This window comes from Aedes aegypti, chromosome 1 (assembly GCF_002204515.2).
Source record: "Aedes aegypti strain LVP_AGWG chromosome 1, AaegL5.0 Primary Assembly, whole genome shotgun sequence".
Taxonomy (NCBI): Eukaryota; Metazoa; Arthropoda; class Insecta; order Diptera; family Culicidae; genus Aedes; species Aedes aegypti.
Window position 1 is genome coordinate 259,780,816 of NC_035107.1, and position 24,912 is coordinate 259,805,727.

The window sequence follows — 24,912 nt, forward strand, 5'->3', positions numbered from 1 at the left end:
AGATGGAGGCCCGTGTTGCGCAGACGAAATTCTCCACGTTCTTCTATGAACAACTCGATTTTACTATTAAAGCGATTGATTTTTCGGAAATTCAAAACGATGTAACTAAGATTTTGAACTTTCGCTACCTAACCATCCTTTTACCTCGCTACACAGCAAAAAAAATCTTAAATTCACGTGACACGTTAACTTTTATGGTAATCATGTAAAACGAATTATGACTGAATATTAAACGATAAATATTGTAAACTGTCTCATTCGAAAATGCTTGCAATCTTGATTGAAACTGAAACATTTCATGATTCCAACATTCGCCAATATTGCATGCTTTCTTGCATCTAGAAAGTAAAATTGCAAACAAGAATGCTCGGTTCACATGATTCTACGCTGAACATTCTGTCAAAAATGATGCACATGGCTGGATCAACAGCTTGTCAACAGCATGATTCTACGCTGAACATTCTGTCAAAAATAATGCACATGGCTGGATCAACAGCTTGTCATTCCATTATTTATGATTGAATTTGCAGCGTGAAAATCATGTAAACCGAGCCGTTTTGCATGCAACATTCTTAATTAGAAGACGTTTCGTGTTCAATATTAAAGATTTTGCTAGCAATGTTGAATATAATAGATGTGTTTGAAGGATATATCATTGAATAATACATGAGAAATGGCTTTGCATGATTCAAGCTAAAATTACGTTACGTGTAAATCTAAGATTTTTTTGGTGTGCATCAAGGTATCAAGGTACACTGAAAATAATCCACACGTTCGATACAAATTCTTTTTAACGTGAATCTGTCGTGTCGATTGGCAACTTGAAATAACGTGTAAAATCTATGAATCTGTTAAGGATTGTCTTTGGTTCAATATCAAAGACTTTTTCTTATGATTTGAACGTGTTTTACAATGGCGATATGCATCACTAGTGGAACTACACAGCAAAAAAATCTTAAATTTACATGGTACGTAAACTTTCATGATTGTCATGTGAATCGAATTATCATTTGATATTAAACGATAAAAAATGTAAACTGCCTCATTGCATTCAGGAATGCTTGCAATCGTGAGTGAAACTGAAACATTTCATGATCTTGCATCCAACATTCGCCAATATTGCATGCTTTTTTGCATCTTGAAAGTGAAATTGAAAACATGATCGCTCAGTTTACATGATTCCACGCTAAATATTCTGCCAAAAATAATGCACATGGATGGATCGACGGCGTGTCATTCCATGTGCATTATTTATGATTGAATTTTCAGCGGGAAAATCATGTAAACCGAGCCGTTTTGCAAGCAACATTCTTTGAGAGAAGGCGTTTCGCGTTCAATATTAAGGAATTTGGTAACAATGTTGTATATAATAGATGTGTTTATAGCTTTTATCATTGAATAATACATGAGAGATGGCTTTACATGATTGAAACTAAAATAACGTTACGTGTAAATCTAAGATTTTTTTGGTGTGTAGTTTACCTATCATGACAAGGACTCACATTTGCCATCCACGCGTGACATGTTACACAACATGGTGGTATTTTTGGATTTTCCGGGCGCTCGTCATGGGTGCCTGGTATCAGAAAATTAAGGAATCGCTAACAAACAGTACACCACGGCTTTCGATAACTTGTGATTTAACGTGTTTCACATATGAATTTCGATTGTCGATAGCAACTGGTTTTGCACCATCAATTAATGTGTTTTACAATTAATGAAAATTCACGTGTAAAACACATTGATCGAGCTTGTAGAATGTTTTCAGTGTAGGTACTTGAGTCAATCTTACACTGGTACAGAAACGTAAGTAATTAAACAAAACGGCGTATAGTTTCGTCATAAAGTTTTGTGGGAAAATTATAGAAAATCCGTATTTTTGGACACGTGCTACTTGCAGGTAAAGGTTTGAGGATACACGTCAACCTAGAAAAAGAATTTCAAAACTAAAATGGTTTTATCGTACCCAATTTTTTTCCCAAAACCGTCCAAAAGTAACTTATGTATGTCGATGTGAAAAAAGTAATCAAGAATTCGGTCAAATACGGTGCCTTATGCACCCCACACACGCTCGCTCTGTTTAACTAACATTGGCTCCGCTCCCAAGTTAGTCAAACCAATTTATGTCCGTGCGACCGCTAGACGAACTGTCAGATTTTGTTGCACCAACATTATTCACCATATTTCGGATGATATAGATGTATAGTATAGATGTGATTATACAATCGGAATGGAGAATATTTTCGATTTTTGCGTGAATATAATAGAGCAAAAAAACATCGGAATTGAATCAAATAGTGGCTCTTGAACAAGCTTAAACAATTTGACTCGCAATTATTGTGGCTCATCATCAAACACCGCTATTTGATGATTGGAAACATGTAGGGACCAGTATTTTAAACAATTAGACATATATACCGAAGTGAATCAAGGCAGTAATCAAGTAGTTCTTTATCCCACTTGGATTTAAATTTTTTTACTGAGGTTATTTCCGAAGGCAACAGTGGAATTTATTATTGTATTTTGCGATGTTACTAGGAATGCCCAAAAAAATTACTCCAGAATATCCTCTACGAATTCCCACAGTTTATCCAGAAGCTCCTAAATGGAATCCTCCACGAATCGCTACACATAAACTCATCCAGGTGTCATGTCTACCTATCTCAAGTGATATTAATTATTCTACCTTTTGACTTGGTACCTACGGTACCAAGCTAAAGGTTCTGAGCTATAAGTACTGGCTGCAGTTGGCGCAGAAGGGAAACCTCCCGAACTGTGGACTGATTAACATATTATTTTATTCTTTATTTACAGGATATACAAGTGGCGACGAAGATGGGATCATGGAAACGTGTGTTGAAGATAATCGATTTTCTTTAGGGTGGCAAATTTCCAATTGTATCTGTACTTGAAAGTGTGGTGAAATTGTCGATTAGAGTTGAACCAAATTGTTCTTCAGAGATGACGAAATTGTCCTTTATTGTGAACATAGTTGTTCTTTTGTGAAGCGATTGCTGTATTGAGATGAACGAAATTGTTCTTTAGTGTTGACGAATTTGTCAAATGTAATGTTAAGCAGTAAATCCAATGATTTGAATGTTTTGTTATAGTCATGGAATCAGCAAATTTGCGTATTTAAGATAAGATCGTGGAATTCTTTGGATACATTTTTGATCGTTCGTTGTATGAGTTGTTGCAATTTGTAAGTTTCTAAAGGGGAAAGGACTGTCATGTCTACCTATCTCAAGTAATATTAATTATTCTACCCTTTGACTTGATACCTACGGTATTTCTGAGCTATAAGTAGAGGCTGCAGTTGGCGCAGAAGGGAGACTTCCCAAACTGTGGACTGATTAACATATTATTTTATTATTTACTAGTGGTCCCGGCAAACTTCGTCTTGCCATCAAGTAGGCTGCTGAAAAACGTCATGGAACGTTCCATACAAAACTGTCAGCTCCGTTCACTCCCGTTTTTTCTAACTTTCCCGGTGAATTTCCTAAGCACACACAAACCACACAAACACGTCGGAACACATCAGGATCTTATGTAAATGAATAAAATCAAAATCCTATAGCCCGATCTCAAGCCATTTCGTGACATACAAACACCATTCCATTTTTATTTATATAGATTTACAGGATATAAAACCAGGGATTCCTTCAGATTTTTTTTTTTTCAATAATTCTTCCAATAATTTCACTAAATCCTACATGAATTCAATAAGAAGTTAACATCAGATATTTATTCAGCAATTCCGCCAGGAATTCTGCAATGTCCACCAAGGAAGAAACAATTTTCAGAGGTTCTCCTAAAACTTCCTCCAGGAGTTTCTTCGGAAATTTCACCAGGGAATCCTCCAGATATTTACATCAGAAATTTCTACAAAAAAAAAAATCCCCAACAAATTACTCAAGCTACACCTTTAAAAAATTTCACCAGGAATTCTTCCGAAAAATCCTCCAGGAAAACCTTCAGCAATCCATCCAGAAATCGTAATAAGGATTAGTGCATAAGATACAAGATTTCTTTAGAAATTCTTCTAAGAATTATTTCAAAAAATTCACAATGGATTCAACCACGTCTTCTCGGTGAGAATCGAACTTACGACTCCTCTAGTTAGGGCGCGCTACCCCTACGCCACGAGAGGACTCATGGACGCCGAAGTTAACCTGAATACGATTTCAGCTCAATAATCACGTGGTCCTTTTTCGCAAAGTGCACCTCTTTCGGAAGAACTAGATGCCCATCCAAACACAACGCTTTCTATTTACATCCAATGCCTAGCCCGAGAGCGCATTATTTTTAGGTAGTGAAAGTGCCACACATCACTCGTCACCGACGTGCTGGCTAAGATTTCTATTGTGTGGGCTTCCAATGAGTCGCAACGTTCTCAAACGACCGGTTACGGAACATGAGTCCGTTGCTCGATAAATACTTGTTTTTAATTAATTATGAATCGCGGTTTACGGCTAACCAGCCGAGTGGAAGTTTAACCAGTGCCGAAAAGCTTAACATTACATATACTTTGCAATTGAATTAAATGGACAAATTGGTTTGAAGTTTTGCGAAAATATTACACGTCTTCTCGGGGAGAATTGAACTCACGACATTGTTGAGCTGATTATTGATTATTGAGCTGAATTCGTATTCAGGTTAACTTCTGCGTCCATGAGTCCTCTCGTGGCGTAGAGTAAAGTGGGGCAAAAGTTCGAGTGGGGTAAGAGTTTCTTTTTAAGATTTCTAGCTCAATTCAAAACAAATCTTATAAATGTCATTGTGGTTCGAATGCTATTCAAGTAAGAGACTTTTACTCCAAATATCATATAAATCGATTGAGATTTTGAAAAGTTATGGCTATTTGTTGTTTTTCGACGTGAATATTGTAATTTTTGGTCAAACTTTCGTTGCATGGAACCAATTGAAGATAAAATCTTTTTCAATATTTTATGTAAGGGCGTTTCTAGGCCTATCATAAGGTTGCTTTGACGTGTATTAGATTTTGCATAAATGCTTGAAAACAATTTTTGGCCCATAGTGGGGCAAAAGTTCGAATCAGCGGGGCAAAAGTTCGACCCATGTATGAAATCACGGAAAAATTTTCAAATTGCCTAAAATCCACATATTATCTTCAAATTTAGTTAAATTTGTCTGATCGTGTGAAAACTGTCACCAAAATTTAACATATCCACTTAGTTTCGCGAAAAACTGCTATTTTTGAGTACATTACAATTAACCCGGTTTTGGGCAATTTTTTGATGAAAATTTAGTGTGTATTTTTCGGCAAACTTAAGTTTACGGCTGGTGTAAAGAATGCCTGTCATAAAAGGATCGATATTTAGTGTTTTTGTCCCACACTAGATTCGAACTCTTGCCCCACCGGTGGGGCAAAAGTTCGAATAAGACAATAAATTTTGAAACTGTTTTAACTAAAAATGGGTAAATATTTGAACACAAGTTTGTTCAGCAAAATTATAGCCAATATGTTGAAGGTTCACTGTATGGTATTTGTTTTGTTTAAACTGCTATTGTTTTCCTGGAAACTTTGATTATACCACTAAGGTCGAACTTTTGCCCCACCTTACTCTAGGGGTAATGCGCCCTAACTAGAGATCAGGGAGTCGTGAGTTCGATTCTCATCGAGAAGACGTGTAACTTTTTCGCAAAACTTCACATCAATTTGTCCATTTAATTCAATTGCAAAGTATATGTAATGTTTAGCTTTTCGGTAGTTGTTAAATCTCGTTGGTTAATATAGGCCACCAGAACCAGTTTTGGGCAGAGATATAGTTTCGGTTCGTAAATTGGCCAATCACATTGATTTCTTATGAGAGTGGCCAAATTAAGAGTACCCTGGCCAAAATAGGTGTATAGGAGTTAAAATTATTAAATCATTGGAAATTATTAAATTTGGACGAGTTAATAAATGTATCTCAATCATGTGAATGTGATCTACTGAATACGAAAGCTTTCACTATGACTACAATTGGCGTATGGCCAAAACTGTTGCTTCTACACTACCTCAATTAGCTTGATAAAACCTCGCCAATTCACTCGGTTCATGGCCTCTCCATCCGGTTTTCTCTCCATCCTCGACTGCGACCCACGCGGTGCACCTGGCCAATCGACCTAGCTCGCTGCGCCCCACGCCTTCTTGTTCCGACCGGATTCGTAGCGAACACCATCTTTACAGGGTTGTTGTCCGGCATTCTTGCAACATGCCCTGCCCAGCGTGTCCTTCCAGCTTTAGCTACCTTCACGATACTGGGTTCGCCGTAGAGTTGAGCGAGCTCGTGGTTCATCCTTCGCCGCCACTAGCCGTTCTCCTGCACGCCGCCGAAGATCGTCCTTAGCACTCGACGGTCGAAAACCCTAAGAGCTTGCAAGTCCTCCTCGAGCATAGTCCACGTCTCATGCCCGTAGAGGACTACTGGTGTTAAGAGCATTTTGTACATCGTGCATTTGGTGCGGGGATTAATCTTTCTTGACCGCAGTGTCTTCTGGAGCCCATAGTAGGCAGAACTTTCACTGATGATGCGCCTTCGTACTTTCCGACTAACATTGCTGTCAGCCGTCAGCAAGGATCCAAACTCGTCCACCACCTCGAAGGTATCCCCGTCAATCGTGACACTGCTTCGTAGGCGGACCCTATCGCGCTCAGTTCCGCCAACCAGCATGTACTTTGTTTTCGACGCATTCACCATTAGCCCGACTCTTGTTGCTTCGCGTTTAAGGCGGGTGAACAAATCTGCCATCGTTTCAAATTTTCTCCTAATAATATCCATGTCGTCCGCGAAGCAAACAAATTGTCCGGATCTCATGAAAATCGTGCCTCGACTATTGAGTCCGGCTCTCCGCATAACACCTTCAAGCGCAATATTGAACAACAGGCACGAAAGTCCATCACCCTGTCGTAATCCCCGCCTAGACTCGAACGAACTGGAGTGTTCGCCCGAGATCTTCACGCAGTTTTGTACACCGTGCATCGTTGCTCTAATCAATCTTGTGAGCTTCCCGGGAAAGCTGTTGTCGTCCATGATTTTCCATAGCTCTACAGGTCAATACTGTCGTATGCCGATTAAGAAATGCTGCGTAGGGACCTGGTACTCACGGCATTTCTGGAGGATTTGCCGCACGGAATAGATCTGATCCGTTGTCGGGCGATTGTCGATGAAACCTGCTGGATAACTTCCCACGAACTCGTTTTCTATAGGTGATAGACGACGGTTGAGAATCTGGGATAGCACTTTGTAGGCGGCGTTTAGGATAGTGATTGCACGATAATTTTCACACTCCAGTTTGTCGCCATTTTTGTAGATAGGACACATAACGCCTTGCTTCCACTCCTCCGGTAGCTGTTCCGTTTCCCAGATTCTGACTATCAGCCGATGCAGACAAGCGCCCAACCTGTCCGGGCCCATCTTGATGAGTTCGGCTCCGATACCATCCTTGCCAGCGGCCTTGTTGTTGAATGGCATCTTTAACTTCCCCCATCGTGGGAGCTGGTTGGTTTCCACTGTTCGCAGTGCTGACGTAGCCATCACTTTCGCTGTCCAGACCTTCTGTGCCTGTGTTCTCTGCGCCATTCAGGTGTTCATCGTAGTGCTGCTTCTACCTTTTGATCACCTCGCGTCCGTCCGTCAAGATGATCCCATCCTTATCCCGGCACATTTCAGCTGGCGGCTCGAAGCGTATGCGGGATGTGTTGAGCTTCTGATAGAACTTCTGCGTTTCTTGAGAACGGTACAGCAACTCCATCTCTTGGCACTCCAGCTATTCCAGGCGGCGCTTTTTGTCCCGGAATAGGCGGGTTTGCTGTTTGCGCTTCAGTCTGTGTCGTTCCACGTTTTGTCGTGTACCATGCTGCAGTATTGCAGCTCGCGCTGCATTCTTCTCCTGTAAAACCTAATGGCACTCCTCGTCGAACCAATCGTTTCTTGAGCTCCGTTCAATATGCTTTCAATGCTGCCAATGCTTTCGGCTGCTTTGACTGTCCTCCAGCAGTCCTCAAGAGGTGCCCTATCGAGCTCGCCCTCATCTGGGGCAACGCTACCTCAAGATGCTGCACGTACGCATTGGCGACATCCGGTTGTTTTAGCCGCTCGAGATTGTACCGAGGTGGGCGTCGGTATCATACAGCGTTGATGACGGATAGTTTTGGGCGCAGTTTTACCATCACCAGGTAGTGGTCGGAGGCAATGTTAGCGCCAGATAGGTTCTGACGTCGGTTATGTCAGAGAAGTGCCGTCCATAGATCAAAACGTGGTCGATTTGCGATTCTGTCTGCCGAGGTGATCTCCAGGTGTACCGATACGGGAGGCTGTGCTGGAAATAGGTGCTACGAATGGCCATATTCTTGGAGGCGGCAAAATCTATCAGTCGTAGGCCATCCTCGTTCGTCAGAGCCGGTGGACGCTGAACTTTCCAATCGTCGATCTGAACTCCTCCTCCTGACCAACCTGAGCGTTCAAATCACCTACGATGATATTGACGTCGTGGCTTGGGCAGCGGTCGAACTCGCGTTCGAGTTGCGCGTAAAATGCGTCCTTGTCATCATCAGTGCTTCCGGAGTGCACGTTTATGATGCTAAAGTTGAAGAACCGGCCTTTGAGCCTCAACTTGTACATTCTTTCGTTGATGTTCGGAGAGCCATAGTGCACAGTTTAGCTTAGAGTCCTTCTCCGGCACTCGGACGATCATCAGCCGCCCCTAACATGGGAAACAGACGCTGTTGTGAGCCGCTCCTAACATGGAGTACAGACGCTCCAGGTTTGCAGAAGCAAAAGCAAAAGCAAAACCCCCTCTTCCCTGTCAGCATACGACCAAAGTTCCCACCGGGGTTGGTTACCCGATCTTCCCCAAGGTTACTCATACCCCGGCCAGTACCACGAGGAGGTAGGGATAGGAGTTGCTGAGCAAGCGGCTAAGGACAGCACAAAGGTGTATATTTTATTGCTGCAGGTACACGAGGTACCAATGGTACACCATGCCCGGCCATTTACAGTGGATTCAACCAGGAATACTGCTAAAATTTATTACAGGAAATCCTCCATAGATTCCTTCTTAAATACGCCTAAGAAAGTCCTTCAGGGATACCACCAGAAAATATTTCAGACATTACAGTGGCAGATTCCTCAACAAAATCTTTCAAGAATTTCAAAACAACTTCCTGAAGGTTATCCTATTTTTGAAGTTCATCGAGAAATTTAAACCAGGAATTCTTTTACAAATTCTTTTGTAAATTACTTCAAAGATTCCTCTAGATTTTTTTTCAGAGATTCCTCTAGAATTTTCAGCAGAAATTACGCCACGATTTGTTTTAGGAAGTTCCATCAAATGCGACCTTTTTTAATTTCTCCCAGATATGGACACAAATTCAACGATGATTTCCTCAGGAAAATTTTCCAGCATTTCTTTCAGTGATTCCTCCAGAAATAACTGAAGCAAATTTTCCAGAGATTTCTTCAGGAAATTCTCCAAAGATTTCTTTAAAAACTTCTCAAAAATTCCTTAAAATATTTCCTAAATTCTTTCTGAAAATTCTTTAGGAATTCCTTCAGGAAATCATCCAGGGATCCTTCCATGATTATTTCAGGAGCTTTACCAAAAGTTTCTAAGTGATTCCTTCAGAGTATCCACTGATACGTAATCCTCCAGGAATTTCTTCTGGAAATATTACGGATTTCTCCAAAAATTTCTTCAGCGATTCATCCAGAATTTTCTGCAGAGATTACGCCAGGAATTCCTAAAGAAGTTGCCATCAGAAATTCCAAGAACTTTCCCTGAGAGTTCATCCAGAAAATTTCAGTTGTCCTTCAGAAAATCCTTCAGATAATCTTTCAGAGATTTATCGAAAAATTAATTCAACAATTCCTACAAAGATTAAGGCTAATTAGACCGTCATTCGTTTTGGCAACAATGATTAATTTTCAGTTTGCATTTCAAAGTGATAAAACTCAGTCTTTATAGTTTATATTGACTTGAAAATGTATCACTGTACGCGCTAACATGTATAAAGTATACTGATACTTTTTCAGCGGTGTCAGTGCAAAACCAACTGATTTTCTTTGATTCGAAGTCGTCAGATGAACTGGCAACAATCATCAACGACGCGTACAAATTTCAATGACGGCCTACTTCGCCTCAACATCAGAGATTGATTCAGAAAATTATTTATATATTGACTACAGAGCTTCCTGCTGATTTTTTTTAGATAACTTCCCATCAAATGTTTGACATATCCATGAATCATTAGAAATTTGCCCAGGTAGACCTCTCGAGATTCCTCCAGTAATTAATCAGGAGATTTCTTTACTGTTTCCTCCAGGGATTGCATCAGGAATTTCTTCAGAGGTTCCGACAGGAATTCCTTCAAGAATTCCAAGTAGCCGTGCGGTTAGTGTCACCGAGGCATTTAGCCGCATCGTGCTAAGGAGCGTGGGTTCGATTCCCGCCTCAGGCCGAAAACTTTTCGAGAGGAATGTTTTCTGACTGTGCCACTGGGCGTTGCATGCTAGTCCGTTGTCTAGTGCGGTGCTTCCTTCAAAGGGCAAATAGCCCACTGGAAGCATTAACGTGTAGTGTCTTTTTTTTTTAAAGTAATTCTCCAGGAATTCACCGATATTTTTTCTATTGATTCTTTATTCGCCTCCGAAATTCCTGTTAAAATTCTTCTGAAGATCCTCATGAATTCTTCCAAGGATTTAATTAGAAATTACCCTAAGAGTGCCTTCAGGGACTCCTTCAAAAATGTCTCCACGAATTTCTCTAGGCACTCCTTTACTGATGTAGTTTTTTAGAATCCCCTGGATAAATTCCAGGAGGAATTGCTCGATAAATTCTTTAAGCCATCTTTGGAGGAGACTCTAGAAAAAATACATGAAGAAAACCTTAGAGTAACCCCTGAAGATCCCTAGATGATAACCTCAAGAAAAAATATGGAAAAATGCTGTAGGAATCCTTAGACTTATCTTTAGAAGAATATCTGGGAGAATCCCTTAAGGAATCCTTGCCTAATCCCTGATAGATTATTTGGAAAATCTTTCGAAAAAAATCTTTCAGGAGTCTATGGATGCACACCCGAGGAAAACTGTGGAAGAATTCCTGAAGAAATCTTTGGAACAATTTTTAGAGGAACCCATGTAGAGATTTTTCTGGAGTAATTCTTGGAAAAAATCCTGACAAAATGCTGAGTATGTCTCTGACGATATTTCTGTGGAAGTTTCGGAGGATTTTCAGGGTAAATTGCTGAATAAAAGGTAAACTGGGTTAATTGATAAAAAAAATCATTGAAAAATTACTTGGGTAAATTGCTGAAGAAATCCCTGGAGGCATCCCTGGAGTAATCTTTGGAGGATCCCTGGAAGAGTCACTGTGCGGGAGGGATCCCTGAAGAATTCCCTGCAGAGATATTTATTATGGAGAAACACCTGGATGATCCTTGGAGGAATATATGGGGAAATTATTGGAGAAATCACTAGGGAAATATCTGGAGGAATCCATGTACGGATTCCCATAGACTCTAGGCCCTAGAGGTATCTAGGAAGAGATTTTCTTATTAAAATCCGTGGAGAAATTCTTAGAGAATTTTCTGATAAAATGCCTGGAGGATTATTCCATGATTAATAGTTGGAGAAATATTTTGAAGAATTCTTGAAGGAATCTCCGCATAATTTTTTGAAGGCCAAAACGAATCTCTGAAGACATTTTTAGAGGTAGTCCATGGGATTACCTAGAAAATTTCTTGGAGTGATTATCGTTGCGATTGTCCAGTAGGTATTAAATAAGGAAGAAAAATATTAAAAAACGTATAGTAAACTATTTTTCAAATGACTTATGAGCACTACTGCATGCTAAACTGTTAGTAAGCAGATAGTCCTGACATAGCTGGAAGTAATTACACTATATAGTTATAACCTCAATTTACGAACAAGATCGGGGGTTCTAAATTGAATCAGTGCGTAAAACAAGGAAGCTTAGTTCGTAAAACGAGGTATTGCCTTTTGGAGTCTACTTGTTAGATAATAATTTTTATTATTAAGAGAAATGATGCTCTTTATATATCATTAATATATTATTTACATACATTTAATTCATTATCAGGCTAGAATGTGTGCAAATAAATGTCTTCCAAGAACTCTTAGGAGTTTGGGCATATGATTCTATATGAGTTAATGGAGATCAATTAATCATTTCTATGTGGAAGTACATATATCTCACAATACTGGATCCTAAAAGATTGTTATATTTTGAAGAATGGTTTATATTGTCAGATCTGAGTTTTGGTAACTAAGTGAGTACATCAGGTGTTCTGGTTTATCCAAAAAATTTCTGGAATATATACCTGCAAAGTACTGGCGTATTTAGCGATCTTTTGATGTTTTTCCATATGGTTTTATATATATAGTATTATTAATTATTATATATATTAATAATAATTTTTATATTCCTCAGCCGGGTGGTTACAGTCCACGGGTAAAAAGCAAAGCCATGTTGAAGATGTCTGGGTTAGATTCCCGGTCGGTCCAGGATCTTTTCGTAATCGAAATTTCCTTGACTTCCCTGATCATTGAGTATTATCGTACCTACCACACAATATACGAATGCACTCAGTTCATAACTGTGGAAGAGCTCATTGAACACTAAGCTGAGAAACAGGCTCTGTCGTATTTCCAAGCAAAAGAAGAAGATGGCATTAAATTTGAACAGTATCTTCAACGATTCATATAAGTCGTTGGAATATTTGTACGGATGTTTTCGGTCCTCCAAGGACTCTATTGAATATAGGCCTTGGTATCCACGACCGTAATAAGTAATTGGAGGTTAGACCGTAATAAGTGATTGGAGGTTAGCTTTCAAAGGCCCCTAACCATTCATGTGAGTAAATTATGTGTTGCATCAATTTGTTCGGATGTTTTTGGTCCTCCAATATCTCTATCGAAAATAGGCCTTATGATCTACAAGTTTCACCAATTATCAATGGTTGTTATATGATTTTATGATTTTCGTCATCCTCTTGTCCTGCCTGTTCCCATTATGGGTATGACCGGGTCTCTAATGATTTACTCCAACCGGAGGTCGCCATCTTGAATTGCAAAATGGAGTCGGACATCGATTTTCGTCACCCTCTCGTTTCATCATATAATTTCCCACATGTATAGACTAATTCAATTTACGCACGTCGTAAAAAAAGTTATGTAAATTGAATTTACTTCATAAAAAAGTGACGTAAATTGAATGTGCGTAAAAAACTGCGTAAATTGAGTTTTTAGTGTAATATCAAACTTATTTTTTTTCAACGATTGAATTTCATTACATTTACGAAAGTATTTCAGCTCTACTGTTTGAACAAAATATGAGAGGATAGTCAGTAAGTTGTTCTCGGATTAATATTCCGCCAAATAGCTTAAGCTTCTGCTTTACTTTTCTAATCGGCTTCCAACCAAATGTGGCATGCAGTGATCAATGCTACCAATCGCTAGAACCAAAATATCATACATAGCATATATAAAGCAGAGTTATTTGCAGCAACATTGAGGTAGTCTGGTCCCAAACACACGGTTTACTAGAATCACCCACTAGATACGGGGTAAATGCTATATCTCATGAATAGTGCAAGAATGGGATCCAAATACACTGGGATGATGATAATCAACATCATTTCCAGCAAAATTAATCCTTGGATAGTCGAGGAATGATGATGATGAATGACGATGATGATGAAAAAAGACGACGACGACGATTAGAGGAGAAGTGATGCATTGATTCGGACTCACAGACGAAAATCAGTTGAAGTCTCCGAGCAAACAAGTACCTGTGTTGGGGCAGATTTTGACTACCTTTTTGTGAACCAATCAAAAACAAATCTTGATTTCTTTCCATGTAAAGAATCCCGTCTCTTGAAGAACCATTTAAATTTATTGGAAAGTTTGTGTCACTCGACAGCTCTACAATCTAACGGATTCACATCATGTATCTACATAAATTATAGTTGAATATTACGCCAATTGAATGACGAATCTTACGTCACACGTGTGACCACCAATTCAGAGCACCACGGAACCACAAGGAAATTGAGGACGTCACTTGAGAGAGGAAATAAAAAAAATACACAACTAAAAGATAGAACGAGATCCAATAGGAGTGCGTTAAGTCTATTGTATTGTTATTATTCAAGCATTTTCCGGTGGTCTTCATCGGTTCGAAATCTCCAAAGATAACAAGATCGCTTCTCCTAAACTAGAATGATGACACAGTGAAGCACCGTCGCACTCCTGTCGCCCATACTGCCTCGCGTTTTACATGTGGTTCTTGTCGAACAGGAACTCGCCCAGCTTGGGAGCGCTCTTCTTCATCTTTTTAAGCGTGGCGATCTTCTCGGCCAGCTCGCGCTGTCCCTTGTGCTGTTCGTCCAGGTATTCGCCGGTCAAGTAGTCGGCCAACTGTTGATTTGAGAGAGAAGAAGAAGAAGACAAAATGCATGACAATGGGGAAGACCTTCGGTGCAGATGATTTGAATCTTACGTGGAAGTCATTGCTGCCATCTTCGCAGGCCTTGATGACTCCGCGGATGCTCCTCGTCACTTCTACCTCCTTCTGTAGGGCGGTTTCCAGAGCGGATTCACCAGTGGTGACGGTTGGCACCTCGTGGTCCTGAAAGCATACAGTAAGATATGTCGAAAGTTTAGCACAAACTGATTCAGGAGGATTTCTTCACCGATGTGACCGACTTACGTAGTTCAGCTTGAAGTGCTTGTCGACGGGAGCCTTTCCACGCATAAGAGCGTACTCGATCAGCTTGATGCCGTGCTCCCGCTCTTCAGCGGCGGCGTGGAAGAAAAACTTTTCGAACCCGGGCAGGTTGATCTTTTCCTGGGCAAAATAGGCGGCATACTTCAGGTAGATGATCGACGCATCGAATTCCTTGTTGATCTGGCGGTGCAATGCTGCCAGGCACTGATCATCGACGCTGTCCCACTGGTAATTATCGGTTGCTCCTACTGGAAGAGTTTTTGGTAATGGAAATTGTGAATGAAGTGGGTTGCGATATGGGAGTAATACAAAACAGAACCCTGAACCAAGGTTAACCCGTATAGGCCTGAGTGACAGAAAAAATTTTAAAACCCTCACCGCTCAGCGAATTCTTAACGGATTCAAATGATTGTTTGTCAGTTCACTGACCCACATATCTAGTTTTTGGAAGTGGCCAGAGAAACTCGGAAATATTCTCGTGGCCGGAGTTATTCCGGTGGATCACTGGGTCAGGTCGGGTGAGAAGGGTACTGTGCGTTTGTGCCCCTGAAGGTAGGCAAATTTCAAGTCGCAGATAATTTCCGGAATCGGCTATAATGTGGCCACTACTTGACGGAATTTTAAGAAAATGGCATCAGTGTAAACCTGTTGAGAAACGATTGAATTGGATAACTATGAGTCCTGCATTTGATTTATCCTAAAAATGGTCCCGGGACGCCTCAAACTTACAATAAAGTGGCCAATTTGTATCTGAACATCTGTGCTAAGCTTATGGGATCGCATTTTAGTGCACAATTATGTTTGATTCCTACTTTTTGAGAGTTGAAATGGTTTAGTATCCAACAAATCTACAGCCGGTTCTTCCGGGCATTAAATCCGAATGGCCACATCAGGTATATTTTAAACGGTGCAAAACTCTTCATTTATAATGTTGAATATCAGATCTTAATGATTTATGCAAATTAAAATGATTGTCATTGCAAATAAATAAAGGTAACTTGGCATGTCCCAAAAAATAGCCCATTTTTACCCGACCTGACCCAGTGACTCGCTGGAATAACTCCAGCCTCAGGAATATTTCCGAGTTCCTCTGGCCACTTCCAGAAACTAGATATGTGGGCCAGTGAACTGACAAAAAATCATTTGAATCCGTTAAGAATTCGCTGAGCGGTGAGGGTTTCAGTATTTTTGCTTTCACTCAGGCCTATACGGGTTAAAACAGGACCCTGACAGAAAGTGGTCGGAATCTTAACTTTGTATCGAATCCTGAACAGGGAGATTCTGAAACAATTCCAATTAGGATTCTCCCCGACTTTCAACGATTCTGATCGGATCCAGTTCACGATTAGGATAGAATCCTTTCCATGATTCAGGATTCTGGTTGAATCCTTTTCAGGCTTTTGATAGAATCCTATTCAGGATTTTTGTCGAATCCTGTAGTGGAGTCTGATCGAATCTGTCGAAGATACAGATCAAATCCTGTTGAGGATTCTGATCAAATCCAAATCAATTGATGCAATGAAATGACAACATGTTTTGAAGGATTTAAACAAAATCATGGGCAAGATTCGAACACAGTAGAATTCATATACAATCCTGCTCATGATTCGAGCAGATTCTTAACCAGGATTCAAACAGAACCCTGATTGAATACCGTTTAGGATTCTTCCGAATTCCGTTCAGGATCTTTTCAGGGTTTGATCGAATGCAATTCACGACTCTGATGAAAACCTGCTCAGGTTACTGATTGAATCCATTTCAGATTTCTTATTGAATCATATTCGGGATTCTTGTCGCATCCTGTCGAGGATTCGGATCAAATTATGCTCAGCAATCTGATCGAGTCCCGTCGGGGATGCTGATCGAACACTGGCGAGGATTTTGTTCAAATCCGTTTCAAATGATTCAATGATTCGAACAAAATCTTGAGCAGAATTCGAACAGAATGCTGGACAGGATTCGGACTGAATCTTGAGAAGAATTCATAAAGAATCCTGAGCAGGAGTCGAGCAGAATCTTGACCACAATAATGCAAACAGAAAACTGACCACGATAGAAACATTATCTAAACCGGGATTCTAACAGAATCCTGAACAAGGTTCAATAGGGATCCTGGATAGGATTAGGTCAAAACCCTGTTTTCTTTTCGAATCCTTTTCAGAACTTTGATCGAATCCCGTTCAGGACTCTCCCCGAATTCTGTTTAATTATGTTTAACAGATCTTGTTCAGGGTTGGATCCAATTCAGGATTCTGATGGAGTCTTTTTCATGATTCATGATGCATGAAGCGAACTGTCACTTTTACTTACGGAATAATTAAGCGGTACATTTTTCCGTACGGAAAAGTTACAGCTCCATTTGATTTGCACGGCAAGCGTTACCGACGTAACGAAACCGGCTCTACTGATCAGCTGCGGTTTTCTCAAGGAATTTCAATAAAGGAATCATTCCATAGACCGTTTATTGTCCTATCCTTTTGTACAGTACTTCTCAGCTGCGGACTATGTTGAAATTATGTTTGATGTTCTGTGAAAATTTCATACAAATCGGTCTATACATGACTGAGATCCAGCTTACCAAAGTTGATCATTTTGCATAGAAAAATTAGAATGTTGTTTTTAATCGAACATCAACATAGCTTCAGTTTAGTATGGAACATTTGGACGATGTGGAATTCATATATCGTGTGTAGTATCTGTGACTCCCTCCCAGCTTTATACAGTCGCTTCTCCACATCTCGCTATCGAAAAGACAAATTTTTAATCATTTAAGCAAGAAAATAAAAAAACAATCAGACGTCATTTCGCGATTCTTATTTGTTTTGAATCCCAAAAATTTAATCTAGTAACCTTCGATAATGATAATATCGACAAATGGAGAGAAAGTTGGGAACAAAATATCAACAGAAGCACATCGAGATATGGAGATATCGTGCTAAGGAGGATGTTGAGATGTGGAGAGAAAACTTATGCAGAATGAAGGGACCGAAGAAATCATCGACATGAGGAGGGAGAGATATAGAACATCTAGATGTGGAGAGTCGACTGTACCAGCCATCGAAAGTCCATTTGTACAAAAATACACACTAAATTTTTAGCAAAACTAAGTAAAGGTGAATTTTTAATGAATTTTCGCATAATTCAATATGTGTATTTTAGGCAGTTTGAAAATATATCTGTGACATAATATGGTCAGTGTTTAGTGATACTGAACCAAGTGCTTGTTAATGATTTCAAGAAAACGTATTCCAAGCATTCTAAAAAACTAAATATTTGCATTATTTGCCGTAGTATTGGAACTCATATATTTGTTGAAACATTTGTATCAAAATCAGAGGCGCGTCCACGTTCGTAACCATGGGTAGGACAAACGTTGGCAAATTAAAATTAAAGCTAAGGAAAATTTGAACCCTATGGAATCCTAGACTGAAAATTTAAAGTTACTATATTTGAGGGGCTCAAACGCAAAGGGGTGTAAGTGACATTTTCGACGGTTTTGAGTTGAAAAAATTCTACTTTTTCCAAGCATTCTAGCGGAATTTTCAGATGATTTTTCCACTCAACAGAAGAAATAACATGATTCTTAGAAAACTGGCATGTTTTTTGACTATCATACAATTTTTATAGTATGTAATTGCCAAAAAAGCAACAGAACAAACATTTAAAGATCTAAGGCCATTTTGGAATTAATTGATTACTTCATACTATATCTCTAGAAATTTCATCTGAAATTTATTCAGATAAAATGTTCAGATATCACTCCGGAAACTTCTTATAAAATTTGAAAAATTGTCTCAGGGAATTTCTTCAATTATTTTGCCTAAAGAATTCATCCTGGATTTACTCAAGGATAACCACATAAATGTAATTTCTCCAAAGATTGTTCCAGGAATCATCAGAATTCCTCAAAAAAAATCATTGTGAAATTTTTCAAGAAAGTTTGTACTCCTCTAAGATTTTATCCAGTGATTAATCCATTGATTTCCCAGGGACATACTGCAAGATATCCGGTCAAAACATCTTCTAAAATTCAGTAAATAATTTCTCCAGAAATGCCGCAAAAAAATAAGAATTTCCTATGAAACAGTCTCTGACAATTTATATTAGATTTCAACCAGAGATTCATATAAAAATACTTTCAGCAATTGCTCCTCTAAGTTTTCGGCAAAAAAATCCTCCTGTAATACTTTGAGATTTTCTCATGTAAGAGTTGAAAGTCTTTAGGGAAATACCAACTAATTTTTCTGAAAAATGATTCCGTGAAGCACTTCTAAAGAAAATCCTGAAGTAATCTCATATAAAACTAGTGGAAGTTTTCAAGTCACTCTTAAAGAACAATGATCTCGGAAATAACGTCTGGACTATTGAGGAAGTTTAAGAAGATTTCCTAGATAATTTGATAAGATAATCTAAAAAAAACAATCAAATCTCGGGATAGTATTTCGCACGGTTTTCCGAAGGCTCTGCTCAAAACAGAAAATTATTTGACTGAATCTCTATAGAAGTTTGTGAATGCTCAGAGAAATTATTGGAAAAATTGTTGTTGTATTAGCTGTTGGGATAACTCTAATTAATTTTAAAGGTTTCATGGGAATTTTTGAGAAAATTTAAAAAATGTTTGAAAATACTGCAGGATAAAATGCTGGCGAAATTCCTAGAAATAAAATAGATTTTTTCGAAAAGCCAACTAGGAAGCCCCTTAAGGAATTTTGGATTTCTGAGAGGAATCGTGGACGAATTCTCGAAGGAATCTACATGAACAGGCAGATGAATTCTTGCAGGGTTGCTTGAAAGACCCCTCAGCTATTCAAAATCAAGGTATACCTGAGGAAATTACTGGAGGTAGTAGCTTTGGAGTTCTGATCGATATCCTAAAGTAAATCATTTCATTTTCATCATTTGAAAAAGCTGTCAGAGAGAATTGGTAGAGAAATCTTTAGAAAAAAAAACCTGAACAAAATTTTAATAATTCCTGAAGCTTTTCCTCAGGGAATCTTGAAAAGCCTGTTGGATCCGTTATAGTTTCTAGAAGTTTCTCTGGAGCCTGTGGAACTTTGCATCAGGTTTCAATGCAAGCAGAATTAGGAAAAAGAGACTTTAGAGATCATTTTGGTCAAAACTTGGACTTAAGAGACTTCCTATTAAAAAAGAGAATTAAAATTGGGGCCAAGTCTCTAAAAAGCAACCTACTATCAGCCCTGTCTTTAGGATCATTTAATGGATCAACTTGTGTTATCATTCTTATTAAAATATATGAATGTCTTCTATATTTAAATCCTTTTTAAATCAATTTTACTAAGCAAACCGCTTGGTTTCACAACCTACTTAATTTCCTAGATAACAAATTGATGAACAGCCAAAATTATGTTAAATTGTGTAGTATTTCTTTTTCTACGCTAATAGAAAAAGTTTACAAAAGAAACTGAAGATACTTGAAAAATATTTTATCGCTAGATACTCTTTCAAATACTTCACTGAAACAACTTTAACCATACTGCAAAAAAAACTTTAAGAATATTTCTAAATATTATTGAGATACCTTTATTTTAATCCGTTACTTCATCCAATGATTCATTAAGAGATTACTATGAAAGTTTAAGAAACTTCTCAAGAATTTACTTCCAGGAACGCTCATGGCAATTTGTCCTAGAACATTTGAAGAGTTAGCTATAGATATTTTTAAGTATCTCATTGATTCATTCAGAAATGCAATAGAAAATTGCTCCGTTTGTGTTTCTTATTTTTAAAGAAGTTTCTTGTATGTATAATGAACAGATAATAAATAGTTTAATTTATTTTTCAAGCTTTCCGCATATCTTATACTTTTGCGTGTTTTTGTGCGTAGTACATGTCCTACCTGTCCTACCCACTTCCCGCGCCACTGATCAAAATTACACCGAAAAGGTGAGCATTGTAGGAGTTCTTGACCTATTTTTACAAGGCCAAATCTAGTCCGACCTGTCTCAAGACTGACCATATATGGCTCGAGTTTTTGCCCCACTATAAGCCAAAATTGTTTTCAATCATTCACATAAAAAACTAAAGTGAAACCATCATGAGTCTGAAGAGACAATATATTAAGTGAAGGGACAATCGACTCATGGAAATATCGAGTCATGGAACAGAAATGCTTTGGGAAGTTATTTGAAGTGACCATCATAGCAACCATTAAATTTGGTTTCTAGTGTGGTTCCATCAGTCGAAATCGAGTAGTGAAACATCGACTCGTAGAGGTTTCATTTTAATACACCTCAAAACATCTTTATGATAATCGTAGAATCGCCCTTACTAAAAAAATGAACTTGTTTTTTTATTGTATTCCATTAGAAGTAAAAGTCTTTTACTTGAATAGCATTTCATTCTTCATATGATTCATAACTTTAGTTCTGAATTGAGCTAAAAATATGAAAAAAAAATCATGCCCCACTTCACTCCAAACCTCGTATTTCTGCACATCCTCGTTTCGGAAGATGTTGCTAAGCAACGAAAATGCAATAAATCGCACGATTCGCTTGAATTTCACCACAATAACTCCAGAAATCCCGCTGATTAAACATCTACCCACTTCGCCAATCGTATATTAATCTCGCGGGAAGCAGCAGAAAGAACCCTTATCATGCGAACACTGCTGTTCTAAATTAACGCACAAAGAGCTTATTCCGCAGTTCGGCGAACTTCGCCCTGGCAGTCAATTTATCCTCGCACTGAAGGCTTTCGCTTTCATCGGAATCGCTCAGCAGGGGGTGTCTATGACGAATTTCTGATATGCCGACATTGGGCACAGTGCTTCCGTTAGGGACCGGCACCCCATTCAGTGTCGTCGGTAACTCACTTGATCCGTCGTCATACGCATAAGCCAGAGACAAAGGGCTCTTTGTGTGTATGTGAGTGACTCACTGCAAAGATATCTCTCTCTCTCGCCTAGACTGAGGACCATCGATCGCGGACAGAGGCAATTGATGAAAGGAAAACAACAAACTCTCTACCCAAATGCAATGGTGGAATTGTACGTCGTAATTATGGATTCATCATTCTAATGGCGCCATTTAAAGGCTAATTCCTACAGAAACAATCAGCAAATGAGCTCTTACCTGTTTGTTCCTGGGCCTGGGCCGTTTCCTGGTAGATGGACAGGATGGCTACGGTGATGGCTACCACTCCAAAGAAGACCGACTTCATCATTTCTTGTTACACTGGTTTCCGAATGCTCTTTCAAAATATACCTGCAAAGGGTCACGTAAATTACACAACCGTTAGAAATGGAACCACTGTTAGAAAGCCGTCCGACAAAACACTCACTAGACAGAACTAGATTTTCCTAGCAGCTTCACTAGTTTTCAAACGTTGTCAACCTTTATACACACTGGCACAGAAGGTGACTCGATGGCTGCGATGGAATAATAGGGAAGTTAAACTCACAGTCGTATTGCTTCCACCTCTATCGGTGTCCGGTACTAGTCTGAAATGGGCTCTCCGCCGTAGTCGGGTCATATATCGACAGCGGGTAACTCTCGCGGCAAATGCGCGCCTGTGTCGGTGCGGATCACGTACTCGCGATAACTCACACTATCCACCCTCACTGCGATGTATGATGGGGAAGCGATTAGACGCTGCACGCGAATGGTTCATGGTTGTTCCAGAAAAATGGTTTTGCACACGAGCCCACAACCATTTGAGCGGCGGCGCACACGGTGTGGTGACCAACCATGATGACGGTGCAGATGGTTGCTTGATGAGCTACCACCAGGCTCTACAGAACCATTCGGCGAGTGACGCTTTAGCTCTTTACTCAGTCGCCTCACCTACACAACCGTAAGAATCGGTGCCACAGCGTATATTTTCAACCACAAAAACCTTTGCGGTGCAACGAGTACTCTCATAAGCGATCAGATATTCGAGTAAGTGAGACGTAGATTTCAGTGGATCCGTCAGATACGGATTGAAGAAATTGAAACCAGAAGTGCTAGAAGCGCGAAGCTCTGACCCTTTCTCTACCTGTATTTCAGCGCTCATCTGCTGATTTTGTCGAATCAAGAAGGTTCACAAAATCGTGCGTATCCGAGGATTACCGCCAATTTTCCGAGTTTTATAACTAGTGTGTGTAATTGTGATCTTGCAGTAACGAGTTAACATGAAGTTCATCCTGGGAACCGTTGCCTTGCTCGCCGGACTCTGTATGGTCCGCGCTGACAATAATAGTAAGTTACGATTTGTTTTTACAAAAATCACCAAATACATAGCCAAAGTGGCTGCCCTTGCTATTCGAGTGCCCAGGAAACCATAATTACTGCGTCACTCAGTTAGGGTAAAAGTACACCCAGTGTGATAGCTTAGTTGTTTACTCCATTCCATAGATTCCACCGTAAACTTCACCGCCCAGTTTTCTTCTATCGCCCACATCGGCAATGACCTGCAGACGTTCACCAGCCAGCAGCTGGAAAAATCATTCGACTTCCTGCTGCTTGCGTTCAATTTTGACCAATACATGATTGATCGTCCCGGATTTGAGAAGCTGTACCGCAAGATCTCCGACAAGGCCTGGGAGGACACAGAAAAATTGATCAAGTATCAGAGCAAACGTGGCCTCACCGTCGAGCTGAAAGATCTCAAAGGCGGAGTTAGTAAGTCACGCGATGCGTCAACCCACCCACATATATCTTATACAATCCTTCCAATTTAACCCACAGTTGGCCAGCTGAACGACGGCAAAGTCGGCGGCAGTATCTCGCTGCTCGACAGCGACGAAATTTCCTCGCTCAAAGTCGCCCTCGGCTACGAGAAGATCCTGGCTGAAGAGAGCCACCACATCCACAAGAAGATTTCCCACGCCCACGACAACAAGGCCACGTACGATCCGGATGTGGCCCACTTCCTGGATGAGGAAATCATCGAGTACCAGAGTGGCACGATTCGCAAGCTGACCGGCTACATTTACAACCTGGACAGCATCATCAAGGAGGACAAGACCAAGGACTTGGGCATCCACATGTTTGACGAATACCTGGACAAGGTGGAGTAGGGAGCGCGTTCGCGCTGAAGCTACGCTACGATGCGTAGTGAGTTCAGAAACATTCTTATTGCTTCCTTCCCATATCAATCATTGTGTATTAGTGCAGTACAACTATCTATTGTCTGATGAATAAAGGTCTGTAGAAAAGCGGAAAGTTGCATTTGTTCGTTTCCTTATTGTTATTTGATGACAAATCTCCCAGCAAACGGACTTCGGTCTTGTGAACTCTCTGACAATGAGCGACTGTTGAGTGTTACAGTTGTTTGCTCTAATCCATGTGGTTTATTTCCAAAGTCGTAATGTAGCAACAGAGCACCTTATCGATTCGATCGGATCTCGGTTGAAGTAGGTGGTCGGTCAAGAGCAGCAATTGAGACACAATTGCAGCTGTCTCTGCCCGATAGGGCCTTTACGTTCCCAGAAGCTGATTCTATCGCTCGTACGTGCATCATTTGTTCATCGAAGCCATCACTTTGTTTGACAGATAATGCTGCGGAGTGAGATGTAAGTGACGATTTCCGATGTAAACCGCATTGAAGTGCCCGACGGTATTGGAGCAGCTTTCTTCGCAATATTCTTGATTCGGAGATTTTGCGCGATGATGAGTTCGACGGCTTTCATCTACAGGGACAGAAATGTTTCACGTTTTAGTTGAGGGAATGTACCTTCGAAAGGGAACTTCAATTTGTGGTTTGATTGTCATGAGCAATGTCCTAAAAATAAAGCACCAGTTATATCGCATGTTTGAATTAGTGATAGTCTGAGATGTCTGGATGAGGATAATTAAACGAAAATTGTGAAATACGTGAAACAAATTGTATTCTGTTTTCTATTTGATGAATCAGCAAAAAGCAATTGTTTACGTGGTAACGAATTGTAACGACTTCATTTTCTTTCTGGCGTTACGTAGCCAAGCACTGTCCTAACTTATTTTTGTATGAGCGCGTCTACAATTATCGACTTGGAACTTTCTTTGACAATTTTGTCATTTTTGCTCAATGATGTCCGGGATGTCGAGAACATTTCCAACCTAAAAAGATCTTACTTTATAGCCTGCACAAGCACGTCAGAAGTGAATTATCACCGTCTGTCCTGGTGATACATCCACCTCACATGTGGTGTAATGCGTTTTCATGCCTACCGTGCCACAG

General features: G+C 39.8%; 2 protein-coding genes across 7 annotated transcripts; one reads left to right on the plus strand and one right to left on the minus strand.

Annotated features, from left to right (window-relative positions):
- Positions 1-13,896: 13,896 nt before the first annotated feature.
- On the minus strand, positions 13,897-22,323 carry LOC5569124 (ferritin subunit). Of its 4 annotated transcripts, none has more exons than XM_001652682.2 (5): positions 22,171-22,323; positions 21,843-21,974; positions 14,734-14,996; positions 14,524-14,652; positions 13,897-14,441 (listed from the first exon to the last, which is right to left on the minus strand). In XM_001652682.2, the coding sequence occupies exons 2-5, from the start codon at positions 21,931-21,933 to the stop codon at positions 14,298-14,300; spliced, it is 627 nt and encodes a 208-aa protein (XP_001652732.2). In that variant the 5' UTR covers positions 21,934-21,974; positions 22,171-22,323; the 3' UTR covers positions 13,897-14,297. The 4 variants fall into 4 exon arrangements, with proteins under 4 accessions (XP_001652732.2, XP_021693347.1, XP_001652731.2 ...); XM_021837655.1 differs by having other exon boundaries at positions 14,734-14,999; positions 22,171-22,322; XM_001652681.2 differs by having other exon boundaries at positions 22,051-22,229.
- Positions 22,324-22,473: 150 nt separating this feature from the next.
- On the plus strand, positions 22,474-23,915 carry LOC5569122 (soma ferritin). 3 transcript variants are annotated; one of them, XM_001652679.2, is made up of 4 exons: positions 22,474-22,649; positions 22,758-22,949; positions 23,106-23,372; positions 23,439-23,915. In XM_001652679.2, the coding sequence occupies exons 2-4, from the start codon at positions 22,883-22,885 to the stop codon at positions 23,768-23,770; spliced, it is 666 nt and encodes a 221-aa protein (XP_001652729.1). In that variant the 5' UTR covers positions 22,474-22,649; positions 22,758-22,882; the 3' UTR covers positions 23,771-23,915. The 3 variants fall into 3 exon arrangements, with proteins under 3 accessions (XP_001652729.1, XP_001652728.1, XP_021693345.1); XM_001652678.2 differs by having other exon boundaries at positions 22,609-22,801; positions 22,871-22,949; XM_021837653.1 differs by having other exon boundaries at positions 22,631-22,649; positions 22,871-22,949.
- Positions 23,916-24,912: the final 997 nt, after the last annotated feature.

Coding starts and splice junctions, on each gene's coding strand:
- LOC5569124 (XM_021837655.1), bottom strand. CDS start 21,933: ATGATGAAGTCGGTCTTCTTTGGAGTGGTAGCCATCACCGTAGCCATC. Junction 15,000..21,842: donor CCAGGCCCAGGAACAAACAG/GTAAGAGCTCAT, acceptor AAACTCTTCCAG/TAGGAGCAACCGATAATTAC. Junction 14,442..14,523: donor ATGGCAGCAATGACTTCCAC/GTAAGATTCAAA, acceptor TCAAATCAACAG/TTGGCCGACTACTTGACCGG.
- LOC5569122 (XM_001652679.2), top strand. CDS start 22,883: ATGAAGTTCATCCTGGGAACCGTTGCCTTGCTCGCCGGACTCTGTATG. Junction 22,950..23,105: donor GGTCCGCGCTGACAATAATA/GTAAGTTACGAT, acceptor TCCATTCCATAG/ATTCCACCGTAAACTTCACC. Junction 23,373..23,438: donor AGATCTCAAAGGCGGAGTTA/GTAAGTCACGCG, acceptor TTTAACCCACAG/TTGGCCAGCTGAACGACGGC.